At 44.4% G+C, this 22,365-nt stretch overlaps 1 protein-coding gene across 2 annotated transcripts in view; it reads left to right on the forward strand.

Annotated features, from left to right (window-relative positions):
* The window catches only part of MYRFL (myelin regulatory factor like), a 115,668-nt gene that overhangs the window by 61,458 nt on the left and 31,845 nt on the right, over positions 1–22,365 (forward strand). For both annotated transcript variants that reach the window (XM_082851014.1, XM_082851015.1), the window contains exons 10-13: positions 1,899–1,989; positions 7,954–8,154; positions 14,397–14,505; positions 15,294–15,403. In XM_082851014.1, coding sequence (XP_082707140.1) covers positions 1,899–1,989; positions 7,954–8,154; positions 14,397–14,505; positions 15,294–15,403 — 511 coding nt within the window. The remainder of the gene's footprint in view (positions 1–1,898; positions 1,990–7,953; positions 8,155–14,396; positions 14,506–15,293; positions 15,404–22,365) is intronic.

Consider the following 22,365-nt stretch of genomic DNA (forward strand, 5'->3'; position numbering starts at 1 on the left):
CACTCCCCACAATGCCTCCTCTCCTGCCCAGCGCCTGGTCATCTTGTCTTGATTCTCTCCATGATCCTCTAGAGGGGACCATATGCTCATGTCTCAAGGCTGGCCGAGGGTTGAGGATTGACTGCATTTCTTGAGAATTCTGTTTGCTGGCCACTAGTTTAATGACCCGAGCCCTGCAGCTCTGCTGTAGCATTTTTTTGAAAAGAAAACAAATTTGCATTAATGATTTATACCTGTGGTTCTCATAATGTGGTCCCAGGACTAGGAGAGATGGCATCACCTGGACACTTACTAGAAATTCAAGTTGTCAGGTCACCGAGAACCTACGGGATCAACAACTAGGGGTGGGGTCCAGCAATCTATATTTTAACAAGCTCCCAGGTGATTTGATGCATGCAAGTTTAAGAACCACTGGTTTTAGAACATAGGTTTTGGAGTTGGAGGGAATTGAGTTTGAATATTTCATACTGCCATTTACTAGCTGGGTGACCCTGAGCATGGAACTTAACCTCTCTGAGGTTTCCTATTCTGTAAAATGGGGACAATATCCATATTTTACTCCAATAAGGTTCTTTCGGGGTTCTAAATGAAATAATATAGATAAACTGCTTAGCCCAGTGCATGGCACATTTTGCGCACCCAGTAGATGATGGCTAATCATCATCATAACAATTACTACTGGAGAACTCTTGCCCTCCAGGGATTAGAGACTTTAGAGTGTTACAGAAGTTGGTGAAGTGTTGTTTTTTTATGCAGTTTTTAAAGCAAAAGCTTTTCTGATAGGGATAGTTTTTATTTTGACTTTCAAGAAATGGTCTAATAAGGACCTAACTGTATATAGCACAGGTAACTCTACTCAGTAAGCTGTAATGACCTATATGGGAAAAGATTCTAAAAAAGAGTGGACATATGTGTATGTAGAACTGATTCACTTTGCTGTACACCTGAAACTAACACAACATTGTAAATTAACTATACTCTGATAAAGTTTTTTTTAAAAATGCATCATGCTTTATAAAAAAACAAAAAGAAATAGTCTTATCTTAAAAATGTCTCATCAATGGTACACATGAAGAAGCAATTAAAATCACAGTGAGGGGCTTCCCTGGTGGTGCAGTGGTTGAGAGTCCGCCTGCCGATGCAGGGGACACGGGTTCGTGCCCCGGTCTGGGAAGATCCCACATGCCGCGGAGCGGCTGGGCCCATGAGCCATGGCCGCTGAGCCTGCGCGTCCGGAGCCTGTGCTCCGCAACGGGAGAGGCCACAACAGTGAGAGGCCCGCGTACCGCAAAAAAAATCACAGTGAGGAAGGTTGCCTTGATAACAATCGGAAGGGAGGGTTCTGGTCTTTGACTAAAGTCATGGCCAGAGGATGTGAAAGGTGCAGTTTCCATGGCCAAGAGCAGATCAGGGCGGAAGGAGACTGTGTGGCTGGGCAAGCCCTGCTGGGTCACCATCCATTATGGCCTAGGATGTGTGGCTTGGATGGCTCTGGACAAGGGGACCTGGAAGGTGGCTTTTTGTTGTGCAAGTGCGCGGCAGCAGTGCTGTGTTGAGGGCCCAGGAATGCAGTAGAGTAAGGTCTTCACCAGGCCAGCGCAGATGGGCTGAACTCAGGCCCCCAGCAGGATGTCTGCTCAGTGAAGGCTGCTTTGGGCCTGCAAAACAGCTCACACATCCCTCAAGCCGGGCAAAGGGCAGACCCAGAACAACAGCAAGTGAATCAGCTCCTCTCTGGTTTCGCAGGAGGGCCAACTTAGAGCAGCAGAGAAACTCTTTAAATACGCGAACCCATCTGGGTAAATTCACTCTTGATTAACTGTTGGGTGGCATTCGATTGCACAAATTATGCCTCTGTTTCCTGATGTGTTGGCATTGGTCTGCTCTTTCTGAACTAGATACTTCATGTTGGTGGTCGGACTGTATGCTGCTAACCAAGACCAGTTCTACCTGTTGTCTGCTCACGTCTCTGAACGGATCATTGTAAGGGTAAGCTCAGTTCTTTGACTTTTCTGGATCCCACCTGCTTTTTCACCTGTAAGTAGACTTTGCATATTCAGTGGAATGCATGAAGTATGCAGTTTCTCAATTGCCAATGATGACAAAGATAATGATAGCAATAGCAGATACTGTTATTTGTAGTTTTTACGCAGTGGTTCTCAACCAGAACTTTTGTCTCCCAAGGGTCATTTGGCAATGTCTGCAAACATTGTTGGTTGTCACAGCTGGGGGTGCTACTGGCATCTAGTGGATAAAGGCCAGGGATGCTGCTCAACACCTTGTGATGCACAGGACAGTCCCCACAACAAAGAGTTATCCCTCCCCAAACGTCAGTAGTGCTGCAGTTGAGAAAGTTTTTACAGTGTGTTCTAGGCACTGGGCTAAATAATTCTATATGACATCATTTTACATTGTTTCATTTTTACATCACATTCTTTATACCCAGAGAAGCTAAGGCTTAGGAGGAAGAGACGGTCATCCATGAGCACAAAGCTGATAAATGATGGAGCCCAGGTTATAACCCAGTTCCTCTGACCCCAAAGCCCACAGGGTAGGGAAAGAGGTAGGAAGGCATTCCATGCCCCAAAGTGATTGGTGACCCCAGGGACACCTGGGCCACTGCGCAGCACAGAGTAATGGCTCAGCACGTTTTGCTGAATGAATGATTGGTCACAGCTGTGGACGGGAGCTGTTGGCAGCTGTAGCAGCATCTGTGAGGGGCCAGGCCAGCCAGCACAGAGAATGCCAGGGCCATGAGGTAACAGGTGAGCACAGGCCTGGCAGCCCTGGGAGCGACTGCTTTGTTATGGATCTTTGAAGTGGCACAGGGGGCATGCACGCTCCAGTAGGGAAAATGGTTTACGATGGGCACGTCCACTTACATGGCTGTTAAACTTTGGCCTGGGGACAAGATCTGCCCATCTGGGGAAGTGAGTCTTCCCTTGCTTGCCTTGAGCTATTCTGAAACAAAGGACCCTCTGTGTAATTCTTCTAGTCAATAAAAAATAAGGCATCTATTAGTGGAACTCTTGACACTGCATCTCAGAGTTTCAGTGGAAGTAAAGTAATGATGGAAATGAGGTAAAGCACTGATGCTGAGGGCCGGTTATGTGCCTGCCAGCATGCACGCCCTGGGCTGTGTTTTTATGGGGCCTGATCTAAGCTGTGGCAGAACAGCCTCCCTCGCGGCAAAGGCAGGTGGGGTCCCCTCCTTTGGTCATGAGCCGAGGGCAGAGGTTCCTGCCCTTCCCTCAGAAGGGGTCAGAGGGGTCTTTGACGCCTTACCTGATGTAATCTGGGATTGCTTTGCTGCGCTAACAAATCCGGTTTAAGTCAAGTCTGGAAACCTAGGTTGCTTACTTTTTCTGATTCCTCACAGGAAGGAAGAAAGACAGACAACGCCTTTCTTTTCAGAGTTAGGGTAGATTGGATATCATGAAAGTGCCTCTCTGAGCTGTGGAATTCATGCTTGAGTCAGGCAGTCTGCTAGTCACCTGCATACTTAAATAATTTACCTGGTGTTGAGGTTTCTCCATTTCCTGCTGACAGCCCCTGCAAAGCTATACTTTGGCTGCCGTGCGAGTCTACACAGCAGCATCGTGAGAGGGGCCGCACCCCTGGACATTCTGTTACCAGCACTCTGTTAACGGGCACCTTCTCGTATCCAAAGCACAATAATTTCACTCATAATGATGACTTCGAGAAGTTGAAAGTGTCTGCAATTTATGTTAAGTATGAATACTAAAAAAATAAATAAATTAGTATAGATTTGGTGTCATATTATTCACTACGTTTTTATTTTTTTAAAATGATTGTATTCCAGATTCAGTGGCTTTCTTCCAGCCATAATTTTTGGTTAAAGGGAATACCCTATTCTATATGTGTGCTGGGTAACACAACAATGAGGAAAAACTGATAGTAATAATATCCTCCCCTCAAACTGGAAGTATCTTCTTGATATTATTTCATTCTAACCCCAAAACGCTGAGTGAAAATGAATGCAGACTTTTGAATTTGTTTAATCATATAATGTTTAAACCAACCAAGAGAAAAACTGAATTTAAGAAATGGCATTATTGGTTGAATCAGTGAGTTTTAGAAATGTCCCCAGAGCACACGTCTTGCCCCTGAGATTCTAGAGGGCACTAAACAGGTATATGTATCATGGGTTGAGCAGAGGGCAGACCAGTCTACATTCCATAAAAAAGCTAGATGTGCCCTCTTGGGTCATGGTCTGGGTCTGTTAGTTTGAGTTCTAGAACGAAGGAAGAAAAATGTGACAATTAAGACATTACAAGACCTGACCACATTACATGGAGACCTGCAAATTGCATTCAGCAGATCCAGATTCATTTTGAGACCTAAGAGTCATTTCTCCCCATAGCAGAAATTAACATAAGGGCAATTGTATGAAGGCTGGAGTAGATGAATTTTAGGGCTGCAGGAGGGGTTCAGGAGACCAGGCTGGTCAGAATTCTCCTTGGAGAGAGAATGGTGGGCAGGACCCAGCAATTATTCATCCGGATTGTCAATCAAAACAGCTTTGGAAATATATTTTGGTCCCATACTGTAAACTGACCAATTTAATGGAAATTAAAATTTACTCCAAAGAACAGATTTATTTCCCAGGTCTTTGTTTTGGGGAGCATTCCCCAGCAGGATTCCTTCAGATTCTCCTTGTTAATGACTAGGCTTCCCTTCAGCTCTACTTTTCTTCTAAAACACATAATTAAACCTGGTTTGAAGTGTGGCAAGCAGGAGGGATGATTATTTTTGTCTGCCTTTCAAAGACACGCCAGGGTTTCCTAGTTTTGAACACTAATAAATTATTCCAGTTATCTTCCAGAATAATAGAAATGGGAACGTCCCCCAAAAGTCCTCCTTTATTGCTCTGCAACTGCAGGGTCGTGAAGGTGGGAAACCAACACCAAGGGCCAGGAGAGACAAGGGAAGCGATGCAGTTGCAAGGATGGCAAGGTATGGGGGGAGAGCAGAGCCATTTCAGGTGCCATCTCAGTTTTCACTGGCTCTTGCCCATTTCTGACCACAAATCTCCCTTTCCTTTCCCAACACACTAGAGCTACACACACACACACGCACGCACACACACGCACGCACACACACGCACACCTCCTCTGGAGTTCAGTTGAATTTTTATTTACCCAAAGGAATCAGTGTGTGGAGCAATGTCTGTTTCACTCTGCAGTTGGGATTCAACAGAACCGTCTACTAACTATGAAAGGGGTAACTCATGACCCCTTTCATAGTAGTAGCATGGAAGTAGTGTATGACATAAAGAAGTCCTTCTTAAACTTTATGGAGAATAAGAATACCCTGGAGAGCTTGTGAAAACACAGATACCTGGGTCCCACCTCCACAATTTTTGATTCAGTAGGTTGGAGATGTCTGAGAATATGCATTTCTAACAAGCTTCCTGGAGATGCTGATACTGCTGGCCTGTGGACCACACTTAGAGTAGCATCGGTAGATAGCATTTCTAGGCCCATTTTCGATAGTCTTTGCACAAGGTACAAGAATGAATTTCTTATGAACTGCCTTCCTCAGCTCAAGCTTTCCTATTATGCTCTTTGACTGCTCTTCAGAAGCCCAAACAATGGTAAAGCAAAGAAATTCCGGCTTTCCATTCCAAACTTGAATGGCCTCAAATTACTACTAGTGTTTCCTATTCCAAGCATCTGCAGGGGGCACCATTTACATTGTATTCTTTGTGAACAGAGTTCCCTTGGAATTGTGCAGCTCTGCAGATGCGTTACTGAGAGCAGATTCATTGAGTGTAGGTTGAATGGTTGTTACTCTGCACAGCAGAGTGTGTGGAGGATGAACTTGAGACTATGCATCCTCATTTTTACGAAGTGTTCATGCATACGTGATTTCATTTAATTCCCACAGCCCTGTGAGAGATAGGTAAAGAAGACACTATTATCTTTATTCTTCAGGGGAGAAAACTGGTACAGAAAGGTCAAGTAACTGTCCCAAAGTCACACAGCTAGGTTGTGTCACAATATAGACTAGAATGTTCGGGTCTTCCCTAAATATATGAGGCTGTGTGATGAATAATAAAAGTATTTTAGAAACTGTAATTCATTCTGATGTTTGATAGCAATCAAGCACTATTGGGCCACATCTGAACACAACTTCATGACTCCAGAATGTTTTTCTGTGATTCCATTTCAGTTTGCTTTGACCCATTAACATTCTGGATACCAGAGAAGGGAAATAAGTTCACACATTTTATAATAACATTTCGCATTACTGACGAGGACTCCTCCTTAGGGCTCTATATTTAAACCATTGTAGATATGTGACCCTTTCCAAAATGATTTGAACATGTTTTAGAGATTTGAGTTTTCATTTGATGCAATCCAAGTGAGATGGTTGTAATTGTTCCCCAAAATCGAATCTACTTACATCTGCTGTTCCAGTACTGTCAGGTTACAAACAGGATAATAATTATCCCAAAGCTCATTAAGAAAAAGAAAATCCATCACTGTCCTATTCTGCTTCCTTGAAGTGGCTCATTATGTTCAGAGCAGAGGAAAATGCATCAGCATTTTATATGGCATACCTTTGGATTCAGTTGACTGCTCGCTATAAAAGGATTTGAGTCAAAGCCAGTTTGCCATTCACAACCAAGGAGGCTCTAGGGATCTTGCGGAAAAGCTCTTTGTTCAAGTGAATTCACACAAAATAATGTTCAAAGTTGTTACTTTATATTCTTTCCCTGCTTTTGTCTATCCAGTGTCAATAGTTGAGTCTTCCAAGCAGCTCAGGGTTCAGACAGGTAGGAATGAAACAGGAAGTTGCACGCACCTAAGTTTTTTAACTGAACCCAAACTTAGATCTGAACTTTGAGATTTCTTTTAATTATTATTTGTAAATTGGTAACGCATGCCTATGGTAAAAACATTCAGATAATACCAAGAGAGTAAGAGAAGGATAGGTCATAATTTAAAAAACAAATTAATTTCGTTGTGAGGATTTTGGTGGATTCATAGATCCCTACTTAAAGATATGTGGAAATATATTCAGTGGCAACAGGGAAATGGGGAGGAGGGAAGGCAGTACAGTGGAAAATTCTTTGGCAAAAAAAATGTATTTAACAGTAAAATCTCCAGAACTTTCTCTAGTCTGATAGATTCACTTGGATTTTCTTTGAAGACTGCATTTGGCCAGGGCTTTTTTAGGCAATACCACAAAACTCAAAGTTAGAATCATTATTTAATCATCAAAGGAAGCATAATCGCAGCTCTAGAACTCATTAACTTTGTGGCCTTGGGCAATTTGTTTATTCCTTCAGAGTCTCAGCGTCAGTAAAAGGAAGATAATGGTCCTATCGCATGGAATTGGGGTGTGGATTAGCACACAGCAAATGCAGCTGTTATAGTTCTTCTGTCAGAATCATCTGTGTTTAGGGAATAGCTGAGGTGTACTAAATATATTTGTATTGTCATTTGCTTGTCAGTTGTGTATGAAATCATAAACATGAAGGTGTTTTGAAACTGTGGAAGGGCTAGCTAAATGCAAGGGTTTTTTTGAAATTATCTGAGCTTTAATAAACTTGTGAGATTTTCTGATGTAATATTCTGGTTTTAAATCATTATTATTATTCTCCCTGAAAAAATACTCATTTTGAGTGTTCTTCTTCTCCTTATCATCCAGCTACTATAACTGACACATTCTCAATTCCATATAGAGACTGGACATTGCAAACCATGACACGCTGAGCTTCTGCTGGTGGGGGCAGAACAGTTAGGAGAGCCTCCCTGGCTCTCCTGGGGTCACAGTTATTCGGATATGTCAGAGTGTCCCATCCAACATGTGATTCTCAAGTGAAAGACTTGGCTAACATTCTGTTTTCCTTTGAGGAATAAAGCGATCATCTATTCCTGCATCTGTAACTTTAATTGTAATATATTTATGTATTTTCTCCAGGCCTCCAACCCTGGGCAATTTGAAAATGACATTGATGCATTATGGCAGCGAGGACAAGTTCCAGAATCTGTTGTTTGTCATGGTCGAGTGGGCATAAACACAGATGCACCGGACGAAGCCCTGGTTGTCTGTGGCAACATGAAAGTGATGGGGACGATTATGCATCCCTCTGACAGCCGGGCGAAGCAGAACATCCAGGAGGTGAGCGCGGGGCGGGCCTCGGACACCTCCTCTGACACCCGAGTCAGGAGTTCTGGGCCCTCCTGGCCCCTGACACGCCTGGCACAAGGCATCTCTCCGTGTCACCTGTTGGTGTGAGACGAACATGCTGCTTAACAGTTACAAGTGTTGGAGTCGTTAGGCATCTCTGCTGAAATTGTAAAGCAGTTCCTACCCAAGAGAATGCACTTACCTGCCGGGAGCAGTGGCCATGACAGCACAGCACTGGCTTCAGAAGCAGGAAATCTCTGAGTTATTTCCCACAGGCCGTTGCCTTTCCATTGTCAACTGCTGGAGCTTGCCTTTTCCTTTCCATCTCCAAACTTCCATCTCCTCGTTCATCTTTCAAACGCTGTCTCAGTCCAGTTCCTGCCCGTGTTTCTCCTGGACCTCTCCAGCCCCCTCCTCCCGGAGTCCCTGGCACCAGGCCTGCCAGCCACTGTCTTCCCCACTCAGCATCCTTCTCTGAGGAGCAGTTAGAGAAACTCCACCTCCTCACGCCTCACTCGGGCAATCCCATTTCCCCAGGTTACGGGTCAAGACTTTCTCCTCCTGCGGGGAGGCAGGCGCCTAGTGGCAATCAGAAGTCAGGCCCCGAAACCAGGAGGCGGCTCATCCACTTCGGACTTGCCTGGATAAAACGCCTAACCTCGCCGAAACTCAGTGTCCTTATCTGTAAGATGGAAACGGTGCCTCTCTGCCTGGACCCACAGAGTCTTTAATAATTTTTAACCCATTGAGATACTAAGTACTGAATCATCTCCGAAAGTCACAACTGCTATGAAGACCTAAGGGATCCCGATGACGATGCCAGGTCACTCCTGGTTCCCCCATTCAGTTCTGTGTCCCATTCAGTGCTTCTGCAACCTCCCCACCTTGTCACTCACACTGCTTCTCCTGTAAACATTTTCGAGGCGGGGTGGCAGAATAGTTTTTAAACCTCCTTTCCTTATTCTTTCTTAGTTAATAGGAGACTTAATCTGTAAATCATTGGCCATTCTTCCAGACTGCATTCCTTTCCCAGTGCAAATCTGCACTGGTTTTTCTAAACCAGCCAAGGAATGTCCTCGTTGGCTGAGAGGATTCCAAAGAATGGTTGTAATTGTAGACTTTTATACTGATCGCGAAGCTGCGGTTCGTGTTCGAAGAGCTGTGACCTCCTAACCTGATGGGAACTCTCAGGGCTAGAAGGTTCTCACATACATTTCAAGATACAAGTCTTAGATACCGTGCCTCTGCCTTTTAGAAAGAAATGAACTGGCTGTGTTTCAGATCACACCAACTTAAACTTATCCTTGCAACTGGCTATACAATTCTCCACCAGGCCTTATCTAAATGTAAATGGAAGATGACAAGTGAGGAAAGTCCTCCACCACCACTCCTGCCACCACTGGGCTTTCCCCAGAACTTCTTTTACTAAACGTCCTCAAATGGTGTTCCTTGGTTTGAAGAAAACATATTGTCTCAAAATAACAAGGTTCCCTAGAACTTCTCAAATCCCTCTAGGAAGACTTCTCCATGAAGTGAAATGTCACTTAATCCAGGCTCTCGACATGAAGTTCCTGTATCGCCTTCCTGCTCACAGAAGCAGGAGGAAATAAAGAGGAGGTGGTCTCTGGTTAGAAGGCAGAGTTTTAGTCCTGATTCTGGCACCCACTCGCCCAGGAACTTTGGCCCAGACACGCTCTATGACTCTACTCTTCTCTGAACAGGGAATGCCCATATTTACTCACGTTAAGAACTTTTTCTAAGCTCATATACGGGAAACATTTTTTAGCTGTATAAGGCTAAGCAGATAGATATTACTATTATTTACTTGCAAAAAATGCAAATTACATGTAATTCATCTATTAAGTTATTTCACATTAATATATTTGTCCTTAATAATTTGTCCACATTTATGAAATACATGTTTCTAGAAATCTTGTCTATCCTATTCACCATTTATTACAGACAAGAGACATGATGGTAATGTTGATGATGGTGCTGACAGATGTGTGAACTTCATCTTCACCTCTCTCTGACTCAGTTTTTCCAACTTTTAAAAGAAGGCCATTCTTCCAAATGTGCTGGGAAGTGAACCTTTGGTTGACCTGATTGCAAGCGTAGGACTGGAGGCATTTCCCATCAAGGACGCACGGCAGCCAGAGCTGGCTTCTGAATTAGCTGCTGTGAGACAACGGTAGTGGCCAAACATGTTGCCTGATACCGTGTTGGGAGGATGAACATCCGTTGCTGCCGTGCCTGACCCTGCGTCTCCTCGCTCAAGGCAGCGAACGTGGCTTTGCAGATATTAAGCACACAAGCACTCTGCGTGGAGAGGCCTGGAGGAGATCTCTGGGGCTCATCTGGACACACATCTAAGACACAGAGACAATAAAGCAGATATGACTGAAACCTGTGAAACGGAGGCACTGGGAAATGAGGTCAGCTTCGGGGAAGAGCAGTTTCACTTACCCAGACTTGGTGTTTACAGAGGTGATGATAGACTGGAGAGGAAATGCAGCTTTTACAAGCAAAAATTAGGGTGAAAAGGGTATGCTGCAAACCAAAGGGGCGTGAAGAACAGCAATGTCAATGCAAAAAAAAGGAAGTTGAACGTTGAATGCACCAAATTCTGTGGTGAAGGCTGAAAATAAGGCAGCAAACGGCTAAAAAGAAAAGGCAGGGGAAAAAAGATCAGTTAAGGTGAAATGCTCAAAGGTAATTTCTCCCAAGCGCACCAGCAGTAAACTAGTTAAAGACAAATGTGTGAAGAGCTCAAGAAAGTCAAACATGCAAAGTCTCCCCTCAGGGCCACGAGCCAAATGCAGAAGTTCAGGGTGAGCCGGTGCCATTCAAGCTGCTCCTGATGCGAGACTGATAGTCCGGGCTGCGGGCCATGGGTAATGAGATATCCCTCCCTGAACGGACTGGAGTTCACGGTCTACAATGTCTTCTCTGCGGTGAAAGGCTTGAGTTAAGATACAGAAACCTTGGGTGTGAGGCAGCATGACAGCGACGGCCCTTTGCATTCATGGTCAAAACTTTCCAAAATTGCTGTGGGCAAGATCAGATTAGACACCCAAGTTCACTTCCTACCCTCTTACTCAGCACACATTGATGAGCAAGGCATGCTGTTGAGTCGTGGCCTTTGTACAGTTCTTAGTAGAGGATTCCAAGGGGGCACAGTCCTTGCCTCAAGTGTTTTTCCTGGGCCAAGAGTATAGGCCATAGGGAGCATGCAATACAAGCAGTTTATATTTAGCTTTGGAAAGTCTACAACACGGCATTAGAAATCACAAGAGCATTTCCTTAGAAAAAGATTGTTACAGAAGGTGTTTAGGTCCCCAAGCCAACCCTCAGAATTTTGTGTGGCCAAACATCTGTCTGAAATACAGTGGTGGTAGTACTAGCGAACCTAACTGCTATGTCTAGGAATATGTCTTTGGGGAAAATGCAGTCAAGGATCCAACTTAGACAGCAGGGGTCATTTTCCCTCTGTGTAGCCTGGACAGTTGGAGTGAAGGGCACATCCTCCTCTGCTTTCCCCTTGCAGCAAAGGAACTGACACTGCCTCTGCTTTGGTCTCTGATGGGGCCTCAAGGGCCCCATGGGGAACCAAGGGGATAATGAGAAGCAGGCAGGTGGGCACGGGACCCCCAGAGTGCAGGGAGTGGGGAACAGGGCAGGGCCTGGCTAGTGCAAGGCCAGACTAGCCGGCTCCTGACTGACCCCCTGCCTTCGATTCTGTTAGCATCAGGGATTGTTCTGCCATTTCACTACCTCCATTCTTTCATTCCTTCTTTCCTTCATTCAAAGTTTGGGTGCCTGTTACCTGTCAGACACTGTGCTAGGCACTATGCAGGTCCTAAGACGAACAAAACACAGGCCTCACCCTCAGGAAAGGAACTTTCATTAAAATTTAAGCTCCAAATAAGAAAAACTCATTGAATCTCCAGGGCCTGGCATAGTATCTGGCACATAGTAGCTACTCATTAAATATTTGTTGAATGAATGTAGGAGCTCAGAGTGACAGGTGTATGCACAGGGCAATATGAGATTGTGACTGTTCCTTCCTAGCATGGCCTGCAAGGCCCTCCCTGCTCTGACCTTGATCTTTACAGTCTAGTCACGCCAAACCCTGCCTTGGTTGTGCAGGCATAATTCAGGGGATTTGCTGCCTCAGGACTTGGCTTATGGTGTTCTTTCTGCCCAGCATCCTTATCTTAGTCTTACCCTTTCCACCCTCTTCCCTACCCTTCATCTTTCCCTGACTAACTCCTATCTTAAAGTTATTAATTTATTTTATAAATATTAGTTAAGCACCTCCTACATGCAAGGAATGGTACTAGAAACCGGTGATGTGGTGACGAACAGAAAATCATGGCCTCAAATATGTCCTTGCCCTCATGGGGTGTTTTTTCTGTAGGAGAAGACAGATAATAAAAGTGACTCACTAGTTGTCTGGTGGTAACTTTGATTAATGCTATGAAGGAAAAGAACGGGTGCCATTAGCACATAAGGCAGAGGGAAACTTCCTAGTCTTGGAGGTCAAGCAATCCTTCTCTGGTGAAGAGGTGTTTTAAATGGGGAGAGGCGGAGGTAGAGGAGTGGAAGGGAAGAGCTTCTGAGGCAGGGAAATGCCCTGAGCAAGGGCCTTGTAGTGAAAGGGGCAGAGCGTGTTTGAGAACTGAAACAAGCCGAGATCTCGGTTGGGCTTCACCATCTCTGGGAAGCCTTCTTTTACGGTCCCCTGATAATCTTTTAGGTGCTTCCTTGGAGTTGCCATGATTCTCTGTTCATAACTCCACCATCACCCTGCATTTCTCACATTGTAATATAATCTTATGGGATGAGTCTGTTTTCCTGTCTAGACCATGAACTTTAAAAAGGCAATCATTTTGAAGTTCCAACACTCAGGGTAGTGCCTGGTATGTTGAAGGTGATGGGTAAATATTAGTCAAATGAAGCAATGAATGAAAGGACTGAACCAAGCTTTTGATAACAGCAATGATCAAAACAGCAGTGAGCTCAAAATTAGATTCCTCAACAAGTACCTGAACTAAAGTTAGTCCATTTATCCAGTTAAGCACAAAGTCACAACATTTGATAACCTACCAAACTGGTGAAGGAAAGAGAACCTTTATGATATTGGAGGAACTTTCCTGCTCACTTGACAGAGTGGGTCCAGGGAGGGGTTCAGGGCCAAAGCAGGGGTTTCTTAAAACAACAGAAAAGCATTTCTGGTTGCTCCAACATATGGATGAATGTCCAGGCGGTATATTTTTAATTGCCAAGAGACCACTGGTTTCATAATCCAGTTATGTTCTCTAAAAGAAAATTTAAGGACCCACATAGGACTGCCAACTTTTTACTTGTGGAATAAGGTCGTTAAAAAAAATCAATCATGCTATTACCATGAATTCATTAAAAAAAAAAAAAACCTCAAAAGGGAAGCCTTTGAATCAGCACATTTAGCTTTAGGAAAAATCCACTATATTGTCTTTATTGTTATCATTTTGCTGGGACCCAGTGAAATTTTTTTTGAGGAACTTGCAGTGACAGTTGGGAGTGCTTTTAACTACCTGTGAGAGTGGTTGGCTCCAAGGAGGACACCATCGCTGGCCAGGGTGGTCTGGGGGAGAAGCCATCTGTAGGAATGTAGCCTGGATTTTGAGGGACCAGCAGATGGGTAATCCGGGCTAGCAAACTGCCACTTGAAACAATTTTCTCCAGCAAGATGTCCATAAGCAATTCAATGATGTACGATATACCCATTCTTAATAGGTTGTTACTTAAACTAAGCACTGCATTTTTAATTTATAAATACAAGGTCAGCCTGTATTTCTTAGCTGCTTATATTGCATGCTCAATTGGAAATGATACCTTGCTATCCTGGGCAGAAATTGTTTCTCTCCAAGGTGATCAACCCCCATTCTCAGAAGGACGGTTCAACTCTCAGTGGACAGAAGTGAGGCCAGAGTAATGAATGAGGGAGGTTTTGCCCTGTAATTTAGCCATATAAACTCTGGCTCAGTTTATAAGTCAGTGGATGGAAGTCGCCGACACGAACCTTGAAACTTTTGCTTCTTGGAGGAGAAAAACATAAATTTCTCTTAAAATAGTTTGGGCAAGAGGAAAGGACATTCCCAGCATTCTTCATCTTTCTGGGCCACTCTGGGCCTTGATTCGAATAGCAAATATCTAAGCGGGTGAAATCTGATCTTCTTTAATTAAATTAGGTTGACACAAATGAACAGCTGAGAAGAATAGCCCAAATGAGGATTGTCGAATACGACTACAAGCCTGAATTCGCATCTGCGATGGGAATAAACACTGCCCATCAAACAGGTACACACACAGCTCCCTTCTTAATTTTATACTGTCAGCTATTAAAGTTCTAGTTCCCTCTTCACCTGGAGGCTGCATGCTGCAGCACTTGACGACATCCTGTCGGTCTAACTTGTCCTCTGTGAAAGCCGTAATCACCAGAGAAGGAAAAGTTAAAGAAATTTCTGTCATCTTTCCTCAACACCCCCATCCCCACTCCTGCCCCCTAAGGTACTGGTGGAGGATTTTGAACACATTGTCTCCTTTCACTGGAGGCCTCTTGCTCATGGGATGAGGGCCGAGGGGCGGATGGCAGCGCAAACTGTATGACAGGCAGCACTGGGCAGCATCGGGATGGAGAGGGAAGGTGGCGGGACAGGCAGGTCCAGGTCAGAGAAGTGCAGAGTGATGTTCATACTCCAGTCCAGGAATTCTAAAGAAAAAAGGACCATGTAGAGGGCAGGGCCCTCCTGCAGAAAAAGAAAGAAAATCAAGCCGATGCCCTAGCCTCACGTCTGTGTACAGGGATCTGAAGGTACTTAACCCCTTCCAACATTCGGCTCAGAGTCTCAAGAAAGAGTGGAGAAAACAACACTCCCTCTTTTAATCCTCTAGTGGTCCTTGGCTCCAAATTCCTCCTTTGCTTTTTAAATGCCTCGTAGATCAAAGCAAATGCTGAGGGGGGATAAGCATCTATTCGCAGAGGCATCCTGTGTAGTTGTCAGGGTTCCCATTCTGAGGTAGGCCTGGGAGGATTTTCTCCAGAAAGGTCTTTTCCTGACAAAACCTGTTGGAGTGTTTGTGTCTAGGGATGATCGCCCAGGAGGTGCGAGAGATCCTGCCCAGAGCCGTGAGGGAGGTTGGCCATGTCACCTGTGAAAACGGAGAGATGCTGGAGAACTTCCTCATGGTGGATAAGGTAACGCTGAACAGATACCTACCCTAGAGCTCTAACCGCACGGGCAAACCCCCTTCTGTGGTATCACAATGCACGGAACATCCACTGAGTTGTGGAGTAAGTAGGTATCAGTTATCCCACACTGGTCATAGGTACCAAAAAGAAGTCTCATAAGCGAAAAAGGAAAAAGGACTGTGCAACAGTAAGCACTGGAATCCAGTGAGTCTTGTGGGAGGAACACCGGCCCTGGGACAGTCCACTGAGCAGAAGTGCCCTTCAAACAGGGACCAAACATCAGGAGAAATAGTGACAGCAAGTTCTGATTAGACTTGGTCTTGAAAAATGGAACTAAAACTTACGAAAGTGTCATTTCTCTCACATAATATCATTTAAGTTATTAAAACAATGTGCTGCTCCTTAGAATGATTGAAGACTGAGTGAAGTGTTGAATTATTATGTTTTTTTTGGAGCATAGTTTTTCAACAAAACTATATGTTTAACTTCCGCAGCACAATCATAAAGTGGGTCATTTTTACAAAGATATTCATGAGCCTCACCGTTTTTCCTCAAGGGCCTGTCAGAATTCTTTGATATTCAAATCATTCTCTTTGGAAGGAATGTCACCATCCTTGTAGATTATTTCCTCTTCGCTTGTTAAGGAGTCTACGCCTGCCATTTCCTCGCTTGCCAACGCTTTGGTTGTGATTTGAGTGGTTCTCGGAGATCACGTCTGTGAATTCTGTGAAACCTGCATCTTTTGCGAGGTTTGCAGATTCACTCTGCGGCTGATTTGCTTTACGTCACGTTATTATATTTGATGCTGGAGGGAAGGCTGATAGGCACGGGGATTTCAGGGCAGTAGGTAGAGATGTGTGAGTGGAGACTAATTCGTAATTTGTCAGTTCCTCGGGGCAGTACTTCCCAAACTTCAAAGGGTACACGAATCAGAAAGGGAGTTATTAAAATGCAGATTCTGGTTCAGCAAGAATGGAGTGAGGCCTGAGATCCTGAATTTCTGACCAGTCTCCAGGTGAAGCCAGTTTTGCCAGTCCTGCTGGTCAGCAAGGCGCACTTGGAGTAGCAAGGTAGCGGGTATGTCTTCATGTTGGGCCCTTCCACAGTCTTCTACCTACAAGCTCTTGGACAACAAATACTTCGATAACAGCGCCGGATGGCCTGCTCACTGGGCCGCAAGGGCCGAGTGGCGGAAGTCAAGTTACTTCCTCCTGTCTCCCAGGACCACATCCTCCACAGAAGAAATTCTTTGGTCTCTCACAGCAAGGCTATCACTTCACTTGAGAGGTGTTACCATCAGAAATTTATCTTTTTTTAACTAAAATAATTGTTTTGGCCATGCCATGCAGCGGGTGGGATCTTAGTTCCCTGACCAGGGATCGAACCTGGGCCCCGGCACTGAGCACGCTGAGTCCTAACTACCGGACCACCAGGGAATTCCCCAGAAATTTATTTTTAATAATAAAACACAAGTTTTTTATGTAATTTGCTTAATATATAAACTATTTTATATATACTAAAATATAAGATATATTCAGAGGTATCTGTAAAATAAAGTCACCCTCACTCTCTTGCATTTTCATAAGCTTCCTAGGTTGAGAGAAAAGAGCAGAGGCACAGCTGTCAGCCTCAGGGTACGGCCTTGGGAGTGTGTCACCAGGCGGCCAAGGTGGGGCTCTTGGGGTTTCATCTGGTAGCAGCTGTATCACTTCTGGGTGTGGCCCTTCCCTAGAACACTCAGGAAAGAGATTCTATGTTTCCTGTGTAGGTAACGCCGGCCCGGGGCCTTAGGACTGTCACAGTTCAGCAAAATAATTAGTTCTCCCCTGGCCCAGTGTTTTCCCGTTCCCAGGTGAGTTGAAGGGAGACAAGTCAAGATGATTAGCAACAGGAGTTCCGAGGGCCAACCCCTCACTTTCCCAGGGGAGGTTACACCCGAAGTTCATTCCTAGGAAGCCAAGTGCAGAGACCTGGGAAAGCGGGGCGTGGCATTCCCGTTCCAGGCAGCCAGGTTCATTCATCACCTGAGGAGCAATCCATGCCAAGGGGGCACTGAGTTTATAAATAAGTAAAACTGACAGGAGTCCAGAATGGAAAAGGGGTGATTCTCTTAGTAACAGGATCTTGTAGTGATACAATCTATGGTGACGTCACTAAGGCCACACCTCCATACGCCGAAGGCTGGCTTTCTTCTTTGGCTCACTTCTGTGGATAGACTTCAATTGCTGGTTTAATCCTCAACACTGTGGAATATCCCTCTTCTACATTATAAGTACTTCCCAGAATACCCTTTATTCTCTCATTAAGACGCAGGGTATGTGGCTCCTGTTGTCCCGTGCTCTTTGTTAACTGATAAGAAAGATGTACAGATAACCTCTTGCTCTCCTGGACTCTTCCTTATTCACGTGGGCGCCATGGCAACCTTGATTGCCACACCTAGAGCTGTTGGTTTTCAAGACCTTCGCTAGGATTTCCCGGGCTTTGTGTGCTATAGTAACAGGTGGAGATCCAATTAAGATACAGTCTCTCCCTCTGCACTCCAGTTCTCTTCCCCCAAATGTCTCTTTTTTATAAGGAAATTCTCATTGAAGCTAAAATGCAAACTAGAACATGGAAATGTTAAAATGTTGTGCTCCGTGACTGCTGTATCATTTCCACATGTACTTCGCAACGTGGTGCCGAAATTGGAAAGAGAATGGCTGGATCTTTACAGGCTGTCCATACAACCAGCGAATGCTGGAGATCAGAGATGTCAGCCAAAGTTGGTACAAGCCACTTTTTTCTCTTCTTAACAGGAGAAATGACCTTGCAAGATAAACTTCTCTTATACAGGGTGATTTACTGCTTCTCATAAATTTCTCATGGTTCGCGTGGCCCAGTGAAAGCTCAGCCAGGGGAGGTAGAGTGAAAGGACTCGGGGCTGATACTGAGAGCAAGGGGGCCTTAGAGTGGACACCATCGTCTCCTCCTGCATTCGACCACTGGGGCTCTGCTTTTTGGTGTGTTCATCTGTCTCTTTACTTGGCAACTTTTAAAATTTGTTTCTGTGATTATTTGGGAACAGGTGGTTACATTTCCTGAGCATTATTATTAGGTATACATGGTGTAAGAAAAATGCACACAATAAATGTAAGAACTGCCTTAAACAAATTCACAACCGAGTCTATGTAAAGATGAGGTTCATCTTATCATTCACTAGCCTTGAATAATCTGTATGTGCGTGTTTTTAAGACTGCGTGTCACAAGCCGCCCTGCCACAACTTAGTAGGTGGCTACTTTTTACTCATTGATTCTATTTTTCCTGCAACCATAATGTGGCAGGGATTGTCTATTTGAGTCATGAAAGGGTAAATAACACTTGGTTCCTATCTTCAAGTAGCTGACAGTCTAAGCAGGATGATGTGACAGGTACACAAGAAATAATGCTCTGAGTTACAACGTGAGACGTAATAAATCTGTGGGATGCATAAAGTGCCGCATCAGTTCAGAGGAAGGAGAGAGGCTCTCTGGAGACTAGGCAAGTGTTCTCAGATGGAAAGGAAGGGGGGAGATGGAGAGACAAGGGAAGGACGACATTGGTGGACCGTGGGGACTGAGGGTGTAGCTGGCGGCAGTGGGGAGAGCATCACAAGAGGCCTCCCAAGCCTTCCTTTTTCTCATCCACGGGGTCCAGTTAGACAAGTCCTGCTGTTCTTACTTAGGTACTATCTCTTGTGTATCACAGTCCTTCTTTATTCTCTTTATTTTCTCCATTTTTATCCCTAGCTATTATAACAACCTCCTAACTGACCAGCTAGCTGCCAGTAGAATCATTTTCCTTAAAAACAAAACAAAACAAAACGAATCTCTGATCCTATAATCTCCCTTTCCCAGTTTTGGCTCTTCACTGGCTTATTATCATAACCCTCCACAATCTGGATGGAATCTTCTCTTTCTGACTCATTTCCTAACACTCATACCCCCCAACCCCCAAACACCTTCAGAATATGATGTGTCTGCGCACACACGCACAGTCTTGTTCCTAGCTGCTCCCCCGCCAGCCTTTTTTCTGTTCCTCACACTCCAAGTTTGTTTCTGCCTCGAGCTGTTCTGTTGATTGTTCTCTGCCATGAAGACTCTCCCTTCAGATGATCTCATCATTTGGATTGCAAAGCAAGACCTTCCCTGACCACCTTGTCTAAAAGAGTCTCCACGGCACTCGATTTCACTTTGTAAGATCCAGGGCCACCGCGAGGGTGTAGAGTGCCTTTGCAGTAATTAGAAAAAGGAGCTCCCTCTGGCTGGCGCAGACCTCGTCCTCCCCCTCAGCTGGGTCTCTGTGCAGGGGATACACTGCAGACTTGCTCACAGCAGCCTGGAGACTTCTGTCCCTAACGGAAATGATCTTGTTTACTTGCCTACTTGTTTTTTGCCAGTCTCCCTGGGTAGTTGTATGAGAACAAAAAAATCTTCTATATTTTTCAAAACTGTACCTCCAATACTTTATATGAGGTGTTAACCCCAGGGCTTAGAGTACTGGAGGAATTCAACATATCTTGGTGGATTGAGTTAATGAATTCCGTGACGCCTGGATCGCTCCTGTCCTCACACTGCCTTAGGCCTCTGGATAGACAGCTTCTAGAGTATGCATCACATTGTGTTGTCATTCTCTATTTGGTATCTCCTCCACTGGACTGTGAGCTTCTTGAGGTCAGAGAATGTGTCTTGTCAATCCTGTGTTGTTTAGAACAGTATCTGATACCTCGTGGGTTCTCAATAAGACCTTATGTTAATGCATGAGTTTTTGAATCTCAGTGAAAGGAAGAGACGTGGTTCTATCAACATAGGGGACTTTGAAGGAGAAGTGGTTTTCTAGGGGAAAAGATGGGTTCAGATGTCAGCTGAACATTCAGATGAAAACATCCAGAGGTGACTGGGAGTGTGGAACATGAGAGAGAAGTTGGGGGTCAAGGGGGAGCTACAGACAGGGGTGAAGATATTAATTCATAAGGAAAAGGTCATGGACGCAGGTCACAGATGGGAAGCCTGTGGCCCAGTCTGGCCTGCAGACGTTTTTCCCTCACGGTGTTTTAAAAATTTTCAAATGTGTTGCTTACCTTTAAAAATTAGGAGATCTTCACACAAATTTTGGATTTCCAGTTCCCTTGAAACATCAGATCTGGTGATGTGCTGCTGAGCAGCGACTCCCCCAGAGGGGCTTCGGCAGCCTCACATCTCTGCTTCCTGGTTTTTTTTGTTTTTTTTTTAAATTTATTTATTTTATTTATTTATTTTTGGCGCGTTGGGTCTTCATTGCTGCGCGTGGACTTTCTCTAGTTGGCGGCGAGCGAGGGCTACTCTTCCTTGCGGTGCGTGGGCTTCTCATTGTCATGGCTTCTCTTGTTGCGGAGCACGGGCTCTACACACGTGGGCTTCAGTAGTTGTGGCGCATGGGCTCAGTAGTTGTGGCTCACGGGCTCTAGAGCACAGGCTCAGTAGTTGTGGTGCTCGGGCTTAGCTGCTCCGTGGCATGTGGGATCTTCCCGGACCAGGGCTTGAACCCATGTCCCCTGCATTGGCAGGCGGATTCTTAACCACTGCACCACCAGGGAAGCCCTCTGCTTCCTGTTACCTGCCTGGCCCAGCAGGCGCTCGAGTTCATATAGGATGAGAAACAAAGAGGGCTAAAGACAGCAGAACACTTCCAGGAGGGTCTATAGGAGAAAGAGAGGCCCTGGGAAGGCTGAAGGATTGGGTGAAGGTAGGAGGAGAACATGGGGCAAACACAGCGTCAAAAAGCCAAGTGGGCAGAGAGGATCGAGAAGGAAATGGGGAGGAGATGGAGGAGATGGGAGGAAAATGAACCTCACCGAAATCTCTTTGATGATTAAAAATTCCCTGATCGTACATGGCATGCCAGTTTAAGAGCATGAATTTCAGCATCAGATAAAAGTTTGTCCAGAACTTGGCTCAGCCAGTGTGAGGGATTATAAGGTCATCTTTAAAGCTATTCAAGACAAACTATTTTATTCTTTACAGTTCTACAGTAAACTAACTTTAGTGTGGTGAGTTGAAATTCTACCCTAATCACTTTTTCCCCCAATGAAGTGGTTGCTTTCATAAATGAATTTTTTTTAATGCAGATCTTCTTAGGACCACAACTTTTAGGTCCACAACACAGTATAACTGATAAATGGTTAATCGTTAATAAATTTTTTTCAGGTGCCGCTCAAAGATACCACCACTTTGGGTGTCTCTGAAATGACTTATTTTTTTTTATAGAGTGACAAATACTATTTTTCATTTTTAAATATAGAAAAACTGAGTTATAAAAAATTATATTAGTTTAAGTTCATATAGCCAGCCCAGAATCTAAATGTTTTTTTTTTTAAAGGTCCTACTCAGCAGTTAGTTTAAAAGTCCCTTCTTTTCTCATCAAGAGAGGAAATAAAATTCATTCATTAGTTGCAGTGATGTTCCCCACAGGAGGGTGTATTCCCTGTTGCACTCACTGATTGATTTGACTCCAAGCCGAAGGATTAGAGTTAATATGCTATTAAAACCAACCCTGGATATTTTAACAACTGATCACCTGTTTGTAGATCATCTTCTTTCCCAGGAACTTCTTACACTGGCAGCAGGGAGAAAATTCTCTTGTTTCTAAATTTTAGAGAGAAATATGCCATTTATTGTTTTCTTGGAAAATTTCTTTCTGTAGTTATGTCTTCTTAAAAAGTAATTGCTATTTATTTTTTTCCATGCATTTAAACAAGATGGGTTGATGGATGGACAGACAGATGGAGAGACGTGTGATAAAGGAAATAGAGCACTATGCTAATTGTGGAATTTACGTGGGGGGGGTATATGGGCATTTACTCTACAATTTTTTAAAAACTTTTCTGTATGCTTGGAAATTTTAGTAATAAAATGTTGGGAAAAGGATAATTGTTCCAGACATCTAAAACTGCAATTTAAATATTGTGTCAGAA

The sequence above is a fragment of the Leucopleurus acutus genome, assembly GCF_964270905.1.
Source record: "Leucopleurus acutus genome assembly, chromosome: 11".
In the NCBI taxonomy this organism is placed as follows: Eukaryota; Metazoa; Chordata; class Mammalia; order Artiodactyla; family Delphinidae; genus Leucopleurus; species Leucopleurus acutus.